Source organism: Desmodus rotundus, chromosome 2 (assembly GCF_022682495.2).
Source record: "Desmodus rotundus isolate HL8 chromosome 2, HLdesRot8A.1, whole genome shotgun sequence".
NCBI classification, from domain to species: Eukaryota; Metazoa; Chordata; class Mammalia; order Chiroptera; family Phyllostomidae; genus Desmodus; species Desmodus rotundus.
Window position 1 is genome coordinate 148,147,117 of NC_071388.1, and position 19,021 is coordinate 148,166,137.

General features: G+C 36.6%; 1 protein-coding gene, 1 non-coding gene and 1 pseudogene across 10 annotated transcripts in view; 2 read left to right on the top strand and 1 right to left on the bottom strand.

Annotated features, from left to right (window-relative positions):
• The window catches only part of BAZ2B (bromodomain adjacent to zinc finger domain 2B), a 350,928-nt gene that overhangs the window by 87,972 nt on the left and 243,935 nt on the right, over positions 1-19,021 (bottom strand). For 6 of the 9 annotated variants that reach the window (XM_053918709.1, XM_045187372.2, XM_053918708.1 and 3 more), the window contains 7 exons: positions 15,452-15,658; positions 14,764-15,159; positions 4,725-5,328; positions 2,838-3,131; positions 1,679-1,739; positions 778-886; positions 414-515 (listed from right to left, as the gene is read on the bottom strand). In XM_053918709.1, the coding sequence (XP_053774684.1) occupies positions 414-515; positions 778-886; positions 1,679-1,739; positions 2,838-3,131; positions 4,725-5,328; positions 14,764-15,159; positions 15,452-15,658 (1,773 nt within the window). The remainder of the gene's footprint in view (positions 1-413; positions 516-777; positions 887-1,678; positions 1,740-2,837; positions 3,132-4,724; positions 5,329-14,763; positions 15,160-15,451; positions 15,659-19,021) is intronic. The other 3 variants (XM_053918713.1, XM_053918712.1, XM_053918714.1) reach the window with 2 other exon arrangements.
• On the top strand, positions 7,627-9,421 carry LOC112322203 (peptidyl-prolyl cis-trans isomerase A pseudogene; annotated as a pseudogene).
• Positions 12,561-12,751, top strand: LOC112322316 (U2 spliceosomal RNA). The gene has a single exon (XR_002976632.1). It is a non-coding gene; the product is annotated as a U2 spliceosomal RNA (small nuclear RNA).

The window sequence follows — 19,021 nt, forward strand, 5'->3', positions numbered from 1 at the left end:
AAATAATAAGATCGTTCCCCAAAACTAAGGCATATTTGTCCTCTTTTAGTCTGACTTAAAACAACATGTTTTTCCTATTTAAATTAATTCTAAAAAAATTGTTTACCTTTCAGGGAACTAATGCTTTTCTATATTTCACATGAACATGCAGATACTTTTATACTTATATAAACTATAAAATTATTGACAGAATTAACAAGCAGGAAAAAGTTTACTTAAAAATTTGAGAAAGACATCTATTATGTCAAAGCTCTTTGCTACTGAAACAAGTAAATTGAGAACTCAGTGAGGGTTTACCATGAAGTTATATGAATAGCTATACCAATTAACTAACAGAGTGTAGTGAAATTTAATTCATGTAGGTATGGTACTACTTTTTGGTTCAAAGACTATACTTTTTAAAAAGTGGATACCTGCGGTCCATCTCTGGCTTCATAGAAGTCACCCACTCTTATTTTTGCACTGAAGCTGAAATTGTCCCTTGAGATATCCATTATTCCATTTCTGCTGAGATACTGAAAAAATCACATATTTTTCCACTTCAGGTTTTAATAATGACAACCCAGCTTTGATGAATAGCTATCTTCAGGACACTACTGTTTTGCATATTCTATCAAGGGGCTGTTGATTTATAGGAGTTCAATTTAGGTTAAGTACATTAGTCCCATACAGAGAATATTTTGCATCAAGGAATTTATCTGAGAAAGGAGTGAACCTTTTTTCCATAAGCATGCGTAATAGGCACCAAATGTATGTTATTTGGTGAAAAGTATGTACCTTTATTACTTCAGGGTATTGCCTAAGTTTCTTTCCACATGGAGAATAATACGCTACTTCTCCTTGAAGGCGCCCTCCAAAGTTTCTTATTCTTGTCTCTCTCTGCCAGCTACACATAACAGAAATGAGAATTGTAACATACTTAAGAAAACTCCTAAAAACTAAAAACAACTTTTAAGAATATATGCTCTTTAGAAAACATGATAAATACAAAGAAAACAAATATTAAACCCTGATTATACAACTCAGATGCATTTACTATTAAAATTATTTATTTTTAGGTAAGCAATTCAATTAAAAATTAATCAAAGACTCAAGTTACAAATACTAAACTCTATTGCATTTTTTAGAAATCATAGCTGGTATTAAATTGAGATATACTCAACAACAAATGTCAATGTTTTCGGAATTTTTATTATCTGAAAAGCTTTAGGAAGAAGAGGAAAGTAAACCTGTTTTTGGAGAATCATGCACCTCCAGTGTGAAACTTCTCAGTTCCAAGTAAACCATTTTGGCCAAACTCTGGTAAAGTTCCCTCAGTCTTGCCCACAATAGCTTTCCCTGTCCTTTAATTCTGTATTCACAAAAACTGTATCACTCTTAACTGTGTGATATAGTTTTTGCCATCTGGCCCTTTGCCAGATGATTTGCTCTTGCTTCTTTTTCAGTCGTATTCCTACCTGGATGCATGATTCCATCCCAGCTCTGCCACCTCTCAACAGAGCAGTTAGCCTTAATTTCAGTTTTCTGAAAAATCATCTTATTTGCCCTTTGTTCTATGTCTTCTGCTCTAATAAATACTATGCAGTATATTTACTTTACTAATAGTAGAGAATGAGAAATCAAGCATGCATAAAAATATGTGTGGGAAAAGCAGAAAGAGAAATCTAATTTTCCCTACCCATATTCCAAAGGAATGCGCAGTTCACGTTCATCCGTTACTCTTCTTCTTTTAGAAGTGCCTTCAAGAAAATTCAGTCAGTTACCATAAAACACTAGTTTATACACATGACAATTTTTTTTAAGTTTTGAAACTTCTCTTTAAATAACATATCTTAATGACTTGGATTATTAGTGTTGTTCTGCAACTTGTACATTATTTTTAGATGGTTCCGCAAAACACATTGTATAAAGTAGAGGGGCTCTTTTTTATTTCGTTTGGTCTGCATGACAAAAACTACTTTTTCTCTCCAATGAGAATATAATGCAAAGCAAGGTAAAAATATATAGCTTTCCTCTCATTTTGTTATTTAAAATTGTCTAAAACAGTAGGAGGGAAATAGAAGTTTAGACAACTATATACAGTTGTTTTCTTTGAAAATGAGTTTTAAGATGCTGAAAAATTTCAACAGCTGGATCATACATTTAAAAATAATGTAATGTCTAAGTTTATATAAATCCATAGTCTAAAATGCTACTAATTCTTTTAATTAAAGTACAAAGGAATTGCATTATAATTACATGTAAAATTTTTCAGATGACAACCAAGTTTCACAAACACAAATATATGTATCAACACAATATTTCACTATACACCTCAATATATTCTTAGCTATTGAAATGAGAATAGAGGATAGTTTTAGAATACTAATGTAAAAACTTTCAACAAAGACCTCTAGAAATTTATAAAAGGTCAAATAGAAAAATAAAGATATGGTATGTTAATGAATAATAATGCTACCCACTAATACAAATGACATTGACTATGTGTTGGACAGATATGCAATTGTATCTTAAGTAACCAAGAGAGCTCATTTTTATAAAGTACAAAAGAAGTCCACTGTCAATCAAATACCAAATTCTAGAAGCACACACTAAACACAGAAGCAGGACAGTATTCAAAATCAAGAGCTGTCATTAAGCAGGTTCCAAAATTGCAAGCACAGAATAAAAATGGTATCGGGTCATAGCCTTTGAAAATAAATGCTGACGTTTCTTAGCCAACCTAAATCTAGCTGTAACTTGATTCCAATGAGATCATCCTCAGAACATGGTAAAAATAAGAATTCTTGCTATGGTTTGCCTTCTACTTTACAATAATAAAAACAAAGTGTAGGTACCAGAGTGTGGACTTGAAGTAAGTGTGGAAGAAGGTGTGCCAAGAAAAGCAGGTGACTGGGATTCAGAACATAAGGCAGCAGGAGCAGAGCCTGGGGCTTTTGCTATGTGGAGGTTACGAGGTGTTGAGTGAGCTGTGAGACTGATGGAAGGGCTTTTGACAGAGGAGGTTGTTTTATTCAGTTTCATTGAAGTTTTCTCTCCTTCAGTATCACTATCTGATTCATCTTGGTCTTTATCATCATCATCATCTTCTTCTGATCCTTCTGTATCTGATTCTGAATTACTATCTGATTCTGGGAAGTAAAAGAAGCATTTGTATAACTAGATAATCAACAACAATTTGCAGTTTGTACCTAAATGGAATAGTTCAGGAACCAGCATCTGTGAATGAGAACTCAAATGAGCAATCTTCCTGAAGAGTAAATTTTTATTACTATCTTGCAGGCTATTTGAGTACAGGGTATGGAGGCTATAAATCCTCAAAATTCTTCATTAAGAGTATTCATTTTACTCAAAACTTTACTCATAAAACAGTTCTTCTCATATTACACTATTCACATGATGAGTTCTGCTTATGGCTTTAAATTACTTTTAATTTAATGGAAAAACTAAAGTACAGAGGGAATAGAATTGATTATTTAAATTAATGGATCCCAATAGGTTATGAACTATATTAGGTTCAGTATGCGGAAGAGATGGGGACTACCATCACCCTTTCATCTGGACTTTGAAATAAAAGAGAACAATTTTCTGGAGGAGAGTCTTGGCTCTTTTGGCTGCAGTTACTTTATGTAGGTGTACGATTCCATCAGGCTTCTCAGGTTTCACAAAAACTAGAATTACTGAAATAATTGTGTGGGGTAGTTTAACGACTTAGTAATTAAAGTCTGTTCTAGTAATGTAGCCCTACAAGTGCATCCATTCCTACGGATATATAAAATCTGTTCCTGGATGGAACTTGATAAACACAGGGCTGATATTTGTACTGTATCCTAATGGCTTCCAGAACAACAGCTTTTGTGGAATTGTGTTTTGTATGGTATTATCTGTATACATTAAAGTTCATTATAAAAGCTGTCTTTGAAGTTGTTAATATTGACATTCACTGTCTTTTAGGTAAAGTGGTCATTATGGGAACAACAGGAAAAATATTACAGAAAAAGTTTTTTACCCTGAGCAAGGAGGTTGTTTCTATGTTACAGACACTTTAATTTGTATAAGTAACTATATATTTTCCTATTCGTATTGGCAGTTAGAAAATTTACAAACGGATTTGTGGCTGATTAGTAACAAATCCAAAAACTCTGATAATATATATTTCATATTTGTATTTAAAGTTTAAGCTACCTTATATTTTCAATCTTCTGTGGAACAAGGAAAGTTAAGGGGCAGAAAAGTAAAAGGAAGATAAAAACAACACCCCCCCCCACCAAAACCAGAAAGTGAATAAAAATAAAATCAAGAAGTAGCCTATATGTTATTAAATAAATTCTGTGTTGCTAATAGACATTCATAGGGATTTAGGTTTTCAGTATGTCTGAATGACTGTGACACATTTTATCAAGTAGCAGAAGAGATGAAAAAAGAACAAATGAGTGGCCCTGAATTAAATGAAAATTAAGCAACTTCATGAAATTCATGCATCATTTATACTCACTTTGAAGTGTTATTTGTTTAATGTTAAGTGGATAACAAAGCTAAGACTTTCACTTAGGATTTCCAATTTCAGTTACTCCTATGTTTACTAGCTCACTACAGAAGTGCGCACAGCTGTGTGAAACAGTGAATGACGTCAATTTTAAGGCTGTGACTTAAGAACCTCTTCAAAATGTTTTCTTTCATGTAGCATTTACTGAAATATTTTAAATTTTAAAATTGAAAATAACCTGATTGGCTGTCATCAGATTCATCGTCTTCATCATCTTCATCTTCTTCCTCATCATCTTCCTCTTCATCCTCATTTGAATCTTCAGAATCTTTACTACTGGGGATGTCTGAATCTGTTCCTCTAAACTGTTCCGCTAAAGATTTTGCAGGATGAGAGTGATGTTGTGTTTTCACTGGGTTGACATTATTGCTAACTGCTTTTTCCTTCCCTTGACCATGGAGTATGGGAGAGGCAGAGGGCATTACAGCTGTCTGACCGCCCGGGGTTCTTCTCCCACCTATACTCAAATTTACAGGTGAGGAAAAAGGGGTACTACTTGCAGTAGCAATGTTTTCACTGATCTTACTCTGCATTTTAGGTTTGGTAGTAAGTGCTAGAGGAGCTTCTTGAATGACACTTTGAATAACTCCATTTGGTTGGTGATTACTTAAAAGTGCATTCGTCAAGAATGGATTAGGGTGGTTGTTTTCTAATGTTGGTTTTGGATGTGCTGGTGAACTAGAGGTTCCTTTTGGATTTGACAAAGCTGCAATAACCTTCTTCAGGCTCTTGGATGACTCCTGTTTCTTTAACTGTGCTGGAAATGTCTGTTTATATTGTTCCTGTTGAAACATAAGTTAAAAGAACAAATTAATAATGTACTGTAAGAACAAAGATTACTTTTATTTGCCTCCAGTGTCTGACAACAATGCTTATACACGAAGTTAAATCATGATTAAAACTGCTATAAAAGTCGTGGCAGTGATGATTGGTTGGTTGCTAAACCTTGGCTTGACATAATACATTTAAGTTCACTTAGTCTTTCCCCCTTAAGATGTATCCTGACTATCCCCGCTCTTTCCTATTGCTCCCACTTTCCTATTGCTCCCAAATAATGCAAGATTGAAGCTCTAAAATCACTCTTTACTTTGCTTCAAGTCAGCCACATTACTATATCTTTTGGATTCTTCCATTAAAATATTGCTCAAATTTAAGCTATATCATCATTTCTTCACAATCAACTCTCAATATATGCTATACACCAAAGTCAATTAAATCTTAATAGAAGTCTAATATTATATATTAGCTCCCCAGTAAAACCTCAGTGCCTCTTCCATCATTGCCAACTTCATAAAGCCTAAATACTTCTGATATTCAGCTTACTTTTTAGGTAGGCACTAACCTACCTTTCTAGTCTAACCAGACTACCTGACACGCCCTGTGCATGTCATACTTTCACTATCCTATGTTTTGAACAACTATTTTCTCTGCATAAAACACCCTCCATTTATAAATATTAAGCTGATGAACTGCTGTTCATTCTTCAAAATCTAACCAAGAAGCTTCCCATGTTTGTCCCAGCCAGCGACACTCATGCCTCTACCCTTTGAGCGTCTTGATCACATTACATTCTACCTGTACCACCTATAGTGCACATGACGCAGAGCTGATGGAAATGCTGGCTCGGCACTCTGTGGGGTCTGCTTTAGAGCGCCTTCGGCATATTAGCATTGGAAAGAGTATAATAAAAGTTTAGAAAAATTATCCTTGGGAAAAGTTAATAATTTGTAAAGCATTAAGCCTTAAAATTTACATCTGTATGCTAAGTGAAATAAGCCAGGTGGGGAGGGACAAATACCATATGATCTCACCTTTAACTGGAACATAATCAACAAAAGAAAAAAGCAAACAAAATATAACCACAGACATTGAAGTGCAGAGCAATCTAACAATAGCCAGAGGGGAGTAGGGAGGGGATAGTGGGGAGAGGGGTTTTCAGCAACTGTTATAAAGGACACATGGACAAAACCAAGGAAGAGGGTGGAGGTGGGGGGGAGGGAGGTGGGTTTGGCTGGGGTGGGGTCGTGGGGTGGGGAGAAAATGCAGACAACTGTAAGTGAACAACAACAAAAAAAAAATGTTAAAAAAAATTTACACCTATAAAGAAGCAACAAAAGACTATTTCATTAACAGAATCTTCTTGAAAATTATAAAGTCATATAGATTTTATTTATTAAAATAAGTTAAAGTAATCAAAAATAAACAAGTAGAATGATTAAAAGATTTTAAGTTATAGAAACAGAAGGTAAAATTCTGTAATGAAAATTGTTGCCTTGAGCCCTTGCCAGATGCCTCAGCTGGCTGGAGAGTTGTCCCATACACCAAAAGGCTGTGGATTTGATTCCTGGTTGGGGCACATACCTAGGTTGTGGGTTTGATCCCCAGTCAGGGAGCATATTGGGGGTAAGGGAGCAACAAACAGATCAATGTTTCTCATACTGTCTTTCTCTCTCTCTCTCCACCCTTCCTCTCTCTTAACATATCTTTGGGTGAGGATTAAAAAAAAAAGAAAGAAACACAGAAGGAAAATTGTTGCTTTGAAATTAAAATCAGCAATGCTATTAGCACTGGACCCAGGTTTTGGTCAAGGCAGCAACGATTTGTGGTGGGCATTTCACAGGATAAGTGTAGATGAAATGCCATACAAAATGACTTACTAAATATTTTAAACACAGGTACTAATTAGCAGCATGCAATTCCTACATAAACTTCTTTAGTATATTAACATCTTCACTGTATTAGTTTAGAAAATTATTAAGATACTTCATTGCAAACAGAGACTGTCACATAATATTTGCACCTAAGGGAACACCCCACAAAGAGGAAGTGTTTAATCAATATTTAATCACTGAATATGAAAAATTATACCAAATAATTGCATTTACCTTTTAAAAGTACTTTTATAGCAAAATTCTTAATATTTTAATATACTTAGTTTTAGTTAATATGATAAGTTGTATGATATAAATATTGCATGCTATAGTATACCGTATACAAGTATGTATATATAGTACTTAAACTTTACATTTACATATGCTATTATAATTTAAATTTTCAGCAGAAAAACTTGGTGTATTTTCATTTCCTAGAACACGATTAGGTCACATAATCATTTTGTACTTTTTTATGGATAGTAATTTTTCCTTTAAATACACAGGATCAAAAACAGTCATGAAAATAAAACATGTTCCCTTAAGTTTATATTTTACATTTTAATTTTCTGAAATTGATCCTTACTTTACAGTTCTGAAGAATCTTTTCCCATATATTGACATCTGAAGGTTTTCAAAAATAACCAAAGATATCTTCATTTTATATCCCAGACTAATAGCAGTTACTCTTTTATAGCAAACAGGCTGTCATTTTTGATATGGGGGGTGGAACATAAACAGGACTATAGGAAGACATAGGTTTGAAGCTCTCTATTCTGTCTCCAAGCTCTTGCTCCCCAGCCCCCACCTGAGATTCTAAAGATGAGAGAAAATCCTCCAGACAAAACTGCTAGAGAAAATTCACTCCTGGTCTGTATATCCAATTAATGTATTGGGTACACAAAGTTCATTTAGTTCTTCCCACAGGATGGCTCTAGTAGTGCTTAATTGTCTTTAACTTCATTTGAAACAATTTTGTTAGATTGTATCATGACAGCTGTCATATTGGCGTGCATTTAACAAACTATAGAAATGATCCCTGAAAGTATAGTCTTATTGGCGTGCATTTAAAAAAAGCTTATCCGCATTGGTGAATTTTTGTGTAGCCATTTTAATATTGAAGATGGAAGAAAATACACACTTTCAGCATCTTATGCTTTATTATTTTAAGAAAGGTAAAAATGAACCCAAAACACAAACTGGATTTGTGCGGTGTATGGAGAAGGAATTGTGACTGATCAAACATGTCAAAAGTGGTTTGCGAAGTTTCTTGGTACTATTGACATTCTGTCCAAAAAATTCTTTGCTGTGGGGATTATGCATTGGAAGATGTTTAGCAGCATTCCTGGCCTCTACCCACTAGAAGACAACAGGGGAAAACAGTCGCCATCCTCAAAATATCCAAATCCATAAAGTTATTGGTGAAATTGGGTCTTGCAGACACTACTGCCACCCCAGATCTTCCAGTGCCCAGCCATGGTCAACCCCATCATGTTCTTTGATATCACTGTCGACAGCAAGCCCTTCGGCCATGTGTCCTTCGAGCTGTTTGCAAAGTTCCAAAGACAGCAGAAAACTTTTGTGCTCTGAGTACTGAGGAGAAAGGATTTGGTTTTAAAGTTCCCTCTTTCACAGAATTATCCCAGGATTTATGTGCCAGGGTGGTGACTTCACACACCACAAAGGCACAGGTGGCCAGTCCATCTACAGGAGAAATTTGTTGATGAGGATTTCATCCTGAAGCACACAGGTGCTGGCCTCTTGTCCATGGCAAATGCTGGACCCAACACAAACAGTTCCCAGTTTTTCATGTGCACGGCCGAGACCGAGTGGCTGCACGGGAAGCATGTGGTCTTCCGCCAGGAGAAAGACGGCACAGACGTTGTGACAGCCAAGGAGCGCTACGGGGCCAGGAATGGCAGGACCAGCAAGAAGGTCACCATTACTGACCGTGGACAACACTAATAAATTATAATTATGTTTTATGTTAACCACCAGACCATTCCTTCTGTAGCTCAGGAGAGCACTCCCTCACCCCCATCTGCTGGCAATGTTCTATAATCTTCATGCTCTCACCGCAGTTCATTGGGTTCCATATTTTCCTTACCCTTCCAAGTCGAGCTGGATTGCAGAGTTAAGTTTATGATTATGAAATAAAAACTAAACAGCAGCAAAGAAGTTTTTGGTGAAAATGAAAAATATCTTTTTTTTTCCAATTTTTAAAATTGTTGCTCAAGTATAATTGTCTCCATTTTCACCCCACCACGGCCCCCTGTCCCACCCATCCCCGCCTCCCACCCTCGAAGCTACTCCCCTTTGGCTTTGCTTTGCCCATATGTGCTTTATACATGTTCCTTGATGGCCCTTCCCCTATTATCCTTCTCCCCCCTCCTCTCTGGTTATTGTCAGTTTGTTCTTTATTTCAATGTCTCTGTTTGTATTTTGCTTGCTTGTTTGTTCTATTGATTAGGTTCCATTTATAGGTGAGATCATATAGTATTTGTCTTTCACTGCCTGGTTTACTTCTCTTAGCATAATGCTCTCCAATTCCATCCATGCTGTTGCAAAAGGTAGGAGTTCCTTCCTTTCTGCTGTGTAGCATTCCCTTGTGTAAATGTACTACAGGAAAAATATGTCTTTTATTTTATGGAAAAAAACCCAATATATTTTTGACCAACCCAATATACTGATTTGAATTAAATGTCCACAGTGTTTAAGAGTACGGAAGGACCCAATGATTACATAACACTCAAGAAAAGCATAGACGAGTGAGGGAGGCAGATACATAGTGAATGTCATGAAAAACTTGAGTCTTTTATAAGAAATAAAGCAAAATTATTTTTACTACACATTCATGTAAAGAAAAAGCTGATATAAAAGAAGAGTTTATAAAATACCTTTAAGTCAATACTAGGGACTGACAGCAACTAGATAAAGTCATTTAGAGTGGAGTCTAATGTGAATTCCCACTCACATAAATATTTCCCATTAATTCCTATTATTTCAGAAACACTAAATGACTTCATTTTAATCATGGGCTTTGAAATCAGACAGTCGCTGGTGTAAAACACTTCTGCTCTTAAATTGTTAGGTGATGCTGGCAAGTGACTTAACATCTCTGAGACTTAATTTCTTTTGCTCACACAGTTTTATAAGAATTACATAAGACCATATGTGTAGAAAGTCTAGCATGTATTTAAGCAAGTATTTAACAAGTGACTTTCTCATAAACAGTCATATAAAATTCTTTAAATAAGAAATTCTTTGAAGAAAATTAGAAATCTTTTATAATGCAAATATTTCTTGATGTTTCTCAGTAAATTCATTTATCTTAAAGTGGAATATATATTAATGAGAATTGAAATAGCCCCCTGATTTCCAGACAAGAAGATAGTGACATAGGTAAACACAGTACTCGCTTCCTCCCACAACTATGTCAAAATTACAACTAAACTACTGAACAAACTTCATCTACAACCACCTGACATCTGGCTAAATGACAGTCCTACAAGTGGGGAATTAAAGAAGCCACATCAAGATTGGTAGGAGGGGGCAGAGACATGAACAGGCTGATCCCATACCCACATGTGGCAGATAAAAACTGGGAGAGAGATCCCCACTGCAGAGGCACCACCCACCCTGAGGAACAAGGGGTCCCAGCCACTTACCAAGCCCCTCATCCCAGGGTTCCAGTGTCAGGATGAGAGATCCCCGTAAAAAGCAGTGGGGATTGAGGCCGAGGGAGAGAGGCTTCTAGAGTCTAAGGCACTTCCTCTTAAAGGAGCCATGCATGGGTTTACATGGACTTACTCCCTTTGAGCTCCAGCACCGCAGCAGCAACTTGTAAGGCACCAGGGACATATGGGGAGGAACTAAATTGTACAAGTCCAGGGCAAGAGATGGAGGAGCAGCTTTCTCCCAGACAGAGGTGTTGGCAGAGGCCATTGTTCCTTTTCCAAGTCCTCCCTTGCACAGAGTGGGCTGACGAGCACCATAACTGAGTCTCCATCAACCTAGCTCACTCACACTGTTTACCCTACCCTGGTGATTCTCTGAGGCCATACTCCACTCAAATTTTGGGCCCACCCAAACTGCTTCCAGTAGTGTTTCCATAAAAATGGCCTTTCTTGGCTCATGCTTCAGATTTTTCTAAAATCTCTCAAACAAGCAGCATCTGGCTTCAGTGTGCCTCAGACCTCTCACTAAGTGGCCCCAGGACTGGCACTAGCAGCAGTTGGTCTTAGTTAATAGCTTGGCCTTGTTTGGTCACCTCCAGGCCCAGCAAAAGTAGCAGCTATCTGCAGATAATGTGTAGCTCATGCTGGGTGGCCGTGGGCAGAGAACAAGTGGCGGCTGACCTTGGCTGGCACCTCCTGGGAGACCCAAGAGCCAGTGTACCCAGTAGACAGCTTAAGACCACATTGAAGATCACCACCCAACCACCACCACCACAGGTGACACAGTCAAGGGGTGGACTCAGTGGGAACCAGAGCTAATCGACCTGGGGATAAATCCCTCCCACTGACGTGACAGCAATCAAGGTGAATCTACAACAAGAGGGTGTACACAGCCCACATGAGGGGTGCATCACGAGTGCCCAGCTTGGGTGATGGGGAGGCTATGCCACTGGAATACCTACTACATTAGGTCATGCTACCAAGCCTGGTAGATGTAGCAGCTCCACCTAATATATAGGAACAAACACAGGGAGGATGCAAAATTGAGGAGATAAAGAAACACGTCCCAAATGTAATAACAGAACAAAACTCCAGAAAAAGAACTAAACAAAATGGAGGCAAGAAATCTATTCCGGGCCAAGTTTAGAACACTGCTTATAAGGATGCTCAATGAACTTAGTGAGAACCTCAACAACATAAAAAAGGACCAGTAAAAATGAAGGATACACTAACTGAAATGAAGAATTATTTACAGGGAATCAACAGTACAGTAGATGAAGCCAAGAATCATTCAGGGATCTGGAATATAAGGAAGCAAAAAACACCCGATCAGAACAGCAAAAAGAAAAAAGAACCTAAAACAATGAGGATAGTATAAGGAGCTTCTGAGACAACTTCAAGCATATCAACATTTGCATTATGGGGGTGAAGGAAAGAGAAGAGAGAGTGCAAAACAAAAATTGAAACCCTATTTGACAAAATGACAGAAAACTTACCAAACTTGGTGAAGGAAATAGACATATGAGTCCAGGAAGCACAGAGAGTCCCAATCAAAATGAATCCAGAGAAACCCACACTAAGACACATCATATTTAAAATGAAAAAGGATGAAGACAAAGAGAGAATCTTAAAAACAGCAAGAGAAAAGCAGTTACCTACAAGGGAACCCCATAAGGCTGTCAGTTGATTGCTTCTTGGCCTTTTGGCTAGGATCAAGTGTAGGATCTGTTCTTATCAGGCTAATATCTGATATACCCTCTATCTGAGGATAATATAGTGAATGGATTTCTGGAATTAGAAAATGGAATAGGAGCTTGCTTGGTCCATTCCCCACATCAACCTGGTATTGCTGTACTTCCAGGACTGATGCGCACACACACACACAGACCGTCAGCTGATGTCTCAACAGAAACTCTGCAGGCCAGAGAGGAATGGTATGAAATATTCAGAGTCATGCAAAACAAGGACCCACAACCAAGATTACTGTACCCAAGAAAGGTATCATTTAGAATCAAAGGCCATATAAATATCTTCCCAGACAAGAAAAAGCTAAAGCAGTTATCACCACCAAACCAGTATCACATGAAATGTTAAAGGGTCTTACTCAAGGAGAAAAAAAATTTTAAAGATAACAAATATGAATAATAAAATGACAATAAATACATATCTATCAACAATTGAATCTAAAAAACAAAACAGATGAACAAACAGAAGAGAAACAGACTCACAGATACAGAGAACATTTTGACAACTGCCATATGGGAGGGGGTTGTGGGGAAATGTGAAAAAGGTGAAGGGATTAGAAGTACAAATTGGTAGTTACAGACTAGTCATGGGGATGTAAAGTACAGCGTAGGGAATAGAGTCAACAATATTCTAACAACTATGTATGTCATAGGGTGCGAGATTTATCAGGATGATCACTTAGTAAGGTATATAATGTCTAATCACTGGAGTGTACACCCAAAAATAATAAAATAATGCATGTCAACTATATTTTGAAAAATACAGTTGAAATGGGAAAAAAATTAAATAGCCCCCAAAATGTAATTTTTAATTTGCTTAATTAACTCATGGAGAGCCCATAATATGATGCCAGTAATAATACCGCCTTAAGATTGAACAGTGCACTACAAATTATCATACGCATCATATTATGATACCATTGGTCATTCCATTTAGATCAGTGGTTCCCAAATCTGGCTCTACTTTTGAATCACCTGGGAAGCATTTTAGACATGCAATACCTTAGTCTCAACACAAGAGATCCTGATTTAATTGTTCTGGGGTGGAATTTCTTATTTAAGTTTCTCAGGTGATTCTAAAGTATACTTACATTTGAGAACTATTTAGATTCTCAAAAAAGCCTGATTTGTTCAAGCCATTTTTCTTTGACCCTGTTCTTAAAGTAAAGTAAGAGTTAATGGACTAGAACATTGTGACCTTTTAAAGAAAGGTAGAATATCATAGTGGTTAAGAAAAAGGACTCTAGTGCCATACTCCTAGGTTTGAATTCTAGTTCTCTGACTAACTAGCAGTGTGATCTTGGGGGAGTTGAAGTTTATATATCTCAATTTTATCATCTGTTAACGGTCATAGTAACACTTAGAGCACTAACAGATGTCAGTATCCAATGAGTAGAGTAAATGCAGGTTCAACACTTAAAACAATGACTGGCAAACAGTAAGTGTTCTATCAGTGTTAGTTAACATTTAGCATGTATAATAGTAATTTTTGTAACCAAAAGACAGAATACTGCATTCAAACATATATTTTTCCTCTCTGCTCATTCTAGGATAAAAAGTACTGATCATTTAATCACTAGAATTCTACTGAACATATGGACATGGACTATATAGTAATATAAAATCAATAGTAAGAAAATCAAGTTGAAAAACTGTCTCTGATGACAGGTCCTGGTGTTCGTGTAAATAAAAGTTACTTAAAAAATTTTGTATTTCATAATTTACTAAGTATGGCAAAGGAAACTAAGTCTTTATAAAATATTTTTACACTTAAAATTGCTAAATTATAGAACTACAGAGGTAAATTACTCAAGAATTTGTTTCTTTAAAAATATATTGATATTAGAAAAAAGGACATTGAATTTTAAACAAAAGTAATTGTGAAGTATGTCTTCAAACATACTTCTCCCCTTACTGATAAATCATTAAATCAGAGGAAGAATGACATGGTTGTGTTGCCAAAATATATATTAAGCAGATCTACACGTAAATATAAAAACAGAGAAATTTAGTTTGCTGATATGCATTTTAATTCCTGGTGACTTAAAAAAATATAAAAGTAATTTCAACCTGCATATTATAAGAGTATATGAACGCTCTTTTTTCTAATAATAAAATTCTTCAATAAATAATTTTTAACTCACCCGTTTAGATCGCAATTCACTGGTCAAAGGACTAGATTCTTCAGAGGTATTTTTATTCCCTGCTTTAAGTACATCAGGAGAAGGAACTATGAGTTTCGTGTAAGTTTCCTTTTTGGCTTGATTTACCAAAGATAAAGGTTTCACATTGGACACCAATCCCGTAGACTGTATTACACTTGTGTGTTTGTTCACAGATTCCTCCTTTGCCTGAGAGCTTTGGAAAATAAATGGAAGCTGCTGTGACAAAACCTGAGGCTGCTTCTGCTGGGATTGGAATGATGAGTGAGTCTGGGATTCAGACACAAGAGGTAATGGCTGGTGTATTCTTTTTTCCTGGGCTTTTTCAGTTGCTTTCTGTCCATCTGCTTTTGGGTCTGAAATACCATGTAATAGCACCTGTAAATAAAAGTTAAAATGCAACAATTTAACATCTATTAAAATGAACACCAAGCAGGATAAAAGGAACTTTAAAGTTTTCCTAGTGACTTATGATAGATATATAAAGCTCAGGAGAAATACACTAAATGCCTTTTTAAAAATGTTTCTCCACTTCATATTCCTTCTTTTGCAAAAGTAGGAACTAAATGCAATAATTAAATTTAAACTTTATAGACTTTGAGTTCGGGATAAACAAGTTAATCCAAAAATATGAATAATGTGTGGCTATTGCCAAGGGAGCTACTTATACCTGGTTGTTACTTTTATGTTGTGCTTCACTCTCTGAACCAGAATCATCATCTTCACTTTCTTCAATACTTTGATCTTCCTCCTCTTCTTCATCTTCTTCTAGGTCATCTGAATCACTACTACTAATGCCTTCACTTGAAGTGTCTGATGACGTGCCCGAATCACTATCACTGTTGCTAGAACTTTCTATAGCTTCCTTCCTTGGTTTCTGGATAAAGACAAGATTTTTAGCAAGACTTTAATTTTGGAAAAAATTCAAGTTTCACTAAGAGGTAGGCTCTTTTAATTTTCAAATGATATTTTCAATTTCGAAATGTCATTTTAGGAAATAGGGGAAAGTCACATGTTATAAGGGTAATTATTCAACAAACTAATCAAATTAACTTATGTAATAAGAAGTCGCCAATGAAATATACAAGCTGTGACACGTACGGGGTACTGGAAACCTCAATATAGTGTATTACAAAATACAAAGAGTAATTTACAGAATAATAATTCCAATTATAAGGGTTACATACATTGAACTTCTATATTTAGCTTTAGTTTTCTTTATCAGATAGTGAGTCAGTAATCAACTATTTATAATACATATAACAGGCCAAATACATCTTTCTTGATGCTGGACTACAATGATGCCCAAGATAGAGATTTTGCCTTCGAAAAGCTTATACTCTAGTGGTGTTAGTGGTGGTGGTGGTAGAGCAGACAGATGATTAATATAAGAGCAAAGAATTCCATACCGTAGTAGGTGCCATAGAGAAGAGAGGTAGCAAAGGGCTTACTGGCTGTTTTAATTAAAGTCAAAAATTTGAGTTTTTATATTTTACATCAAAAAGAAAAATATGATAAAGAGAGGTATGTTAATTTGTGGAACATTTAAGATTCTATAGGAAAAAGGAAATCCAGAGCTGGTAAAAGGGACAGTAGGTCACAAAGAAGGAAAATTTGGGGTTTAAAGAATAGACAATAGTAGTGGATAAAAAGAAGAAAAATCATGAGATGAATTATAACTACCTATATAACACTGGAAAATACTTATAAACAATAAAATTCTGACAATAGGAAGACTGATGGGGGAAGTATTGAAATGATAGAATAATAAGATTCAGTACAATCCAAAGTTACTTAAGAACATTTCAATAGTGGTTGCTGACAGATCAAATAAAGAACACAACATAGAAGAGGTGATAAATTATAGAACCAATGAAGCATGAAAGCTACGGTCCTAACAGATAGGGCCTTTCATGACTACTGGGCATGGGGAATGAGAGGCAATGATACACCTCTGCAACAGGGAGCCAGGTTTAAACCGTAGTTACAGGTTGCAAATCTACACTTCTCCTTTTGTATCTTCTGAAATTTGATTCAAATTAAATGAAGTGCATATAAGTGAGGAGAGTCACTCCTGCTGTTTTATTCTGCTTTTACGGTACTGTGTTATTTGCTCCAAACTAGTGACTATAATGTTTCCTCAAAAGACACACCTTCAATAAGCTAATAGTGACCATCATTCCCTGAGCTATCTTCTCACAGCAAAATGAAGACTGGTGAGGAACCAAAGTAGACATTAAAGGGAAACAAAAGTAATACAGTAATATTAAACCTACCATTTGTTAGAGAAACATCTGCATCCTTGCAATCGAAATCTATTGTGGGTTTTTAAGTACCTATAGCAAGACTATGAAAACCATAAGGAAACTGAACTTAGTGTTTTTGGTTTCAGTAGGGGCTAGCTATGAAAGGAGAGAAATAAGCTCCTATTCTAATGCCCAAGTAATCTATGTAGTTTTTATTTAAAGAGAGCACCGAGGAAACGGGGCCTGCACTGCACAAGAAAGGGGTTTAAAACTGCGGATCGCAAAGCTTTATGGTGCATGGTATTCACTTGCAAAACTTGCTGCAACCAGCATATTCCTGGGTCCCAATTACAAACAGCACACAGGGAACTGCATTAACAAGCCTTTAATGTGATTCTGATGCAGGTGGGTTTGTGTAGCGTACTCTGACAGTGTGCAAAAGTCTGTGCTTTTATAAAGTAACAAATTTAATTTTTTTAAATCCTCACCTGAGGATATGTTTTATTGATTTTAGAGAGAGATAGGGAGGGAGAGAGGGAGAGAGGGAGGGAGAAAGGGGGCACAGGGGGAGGGGCAGAGAGGGAGAGAGAGAGAGAAAGAGACAGACAGACAGACATGTATTGGCTGCCATCCATATGTGCCCAGACAGGGGATTAAACCCACAACCTATTATGTGCCCCGACCAGGGCACAAACCCACAACCTTTTGGTGTACATGACAACACTCCAACTATCTGAGAAACCTGACCAGGGCAAAATAACAAATTTAGAACCCATTAAAAAGAGAGAGATGTAAGCAGACACGTCCAGGCATTAGAGAAAAAAGCAAAAAGGAAAATGGGTATCAATATCATCAATTCATCTCCTTAGTTGCCGTGTGTATGTGTGTGTGTAGTAGTTCTTTTCTATTCTATTATTTTCTAGATAATTAGGTAGTGTGTCGCTTTTATGTCATTTAAACATTTTAAAAACTAGTCTTCTTAGATTCATCAAAAAATGATCAAAGAAGAGCTTATTCATCCACCCTTCCCCATCCAATCTGGGAAAGCATTTCAGAGCCCTTGCTTTGAACTTTCATTCCACTGTATACTTATTGCTTCCAGTAACAAAACAAACACATATTCAAGGCTTTATATACCCAGTATAGTTGTTCTAGTCTCTGGGAATAAAGGGGTGTGACAGAGAGACAGCAACCTGCTCTAGTGGGATATGTGGGTGCAGAGAATCAACAAACAATATAAATAAGTGTTTTTAGAGATGAATACCATAACTAAAACAGGGTAACTGGAGAGACAGTGTGTGTTGGGGGCTGGGTGAAAAAGATTTAGATACAGTTATCAGGCAAGATCTTTCTGAGTTGAGACCCGAATGGCAAACAAGAGAAAAACCTTCCAAGAGAGGAAACAGCAAAGGAAACGAGTTTGATGTGTTTGGAGAAAGGAGAAGTCAACTATCCCAGCTATGTGGCACAGGGAACCAGGGACATAGCTTATATGGAGAGATGGACTGGTGGGGGTCTTATCATACCGGGTCTTGTAGGCCAAGGCAAGGAATTTATTCCAAGTGGGATAGGAAACTCTTGGAGGAAGTGATAACATAAGAGGTTTTAAAATCCAAAAATCACTTAAGCCTTTCAAAGATTGTTTTGGCTGCTGTGGTAACAATCCTTTATATGGCAGCAGTAGTGGGACTCACTCAACCTTGAACTGTTTTATTTTTTTCTCAACAAGCTGTACATTTGTGTATTTTAATTTGTGACTTACTTTGTTTAATTTAAAATATCTAACTTTATTCTGCCCTGATTGGTGTGGCTCAGGGGGTTGGGCATCCTTGCTAAACCAAAAGGTCCCTGGTTTGATTCCCAGTCAGAGCACATACCTGGGCTGTGGGCCAGGCCCCCCCACCCCACTGGGGGCATGCCAGAGGCAACCGACTGATGTTTCTCTCTCACACTGATGCTCTCTCCCTACCTTCCCCTCTCCCTAAAAATAAATA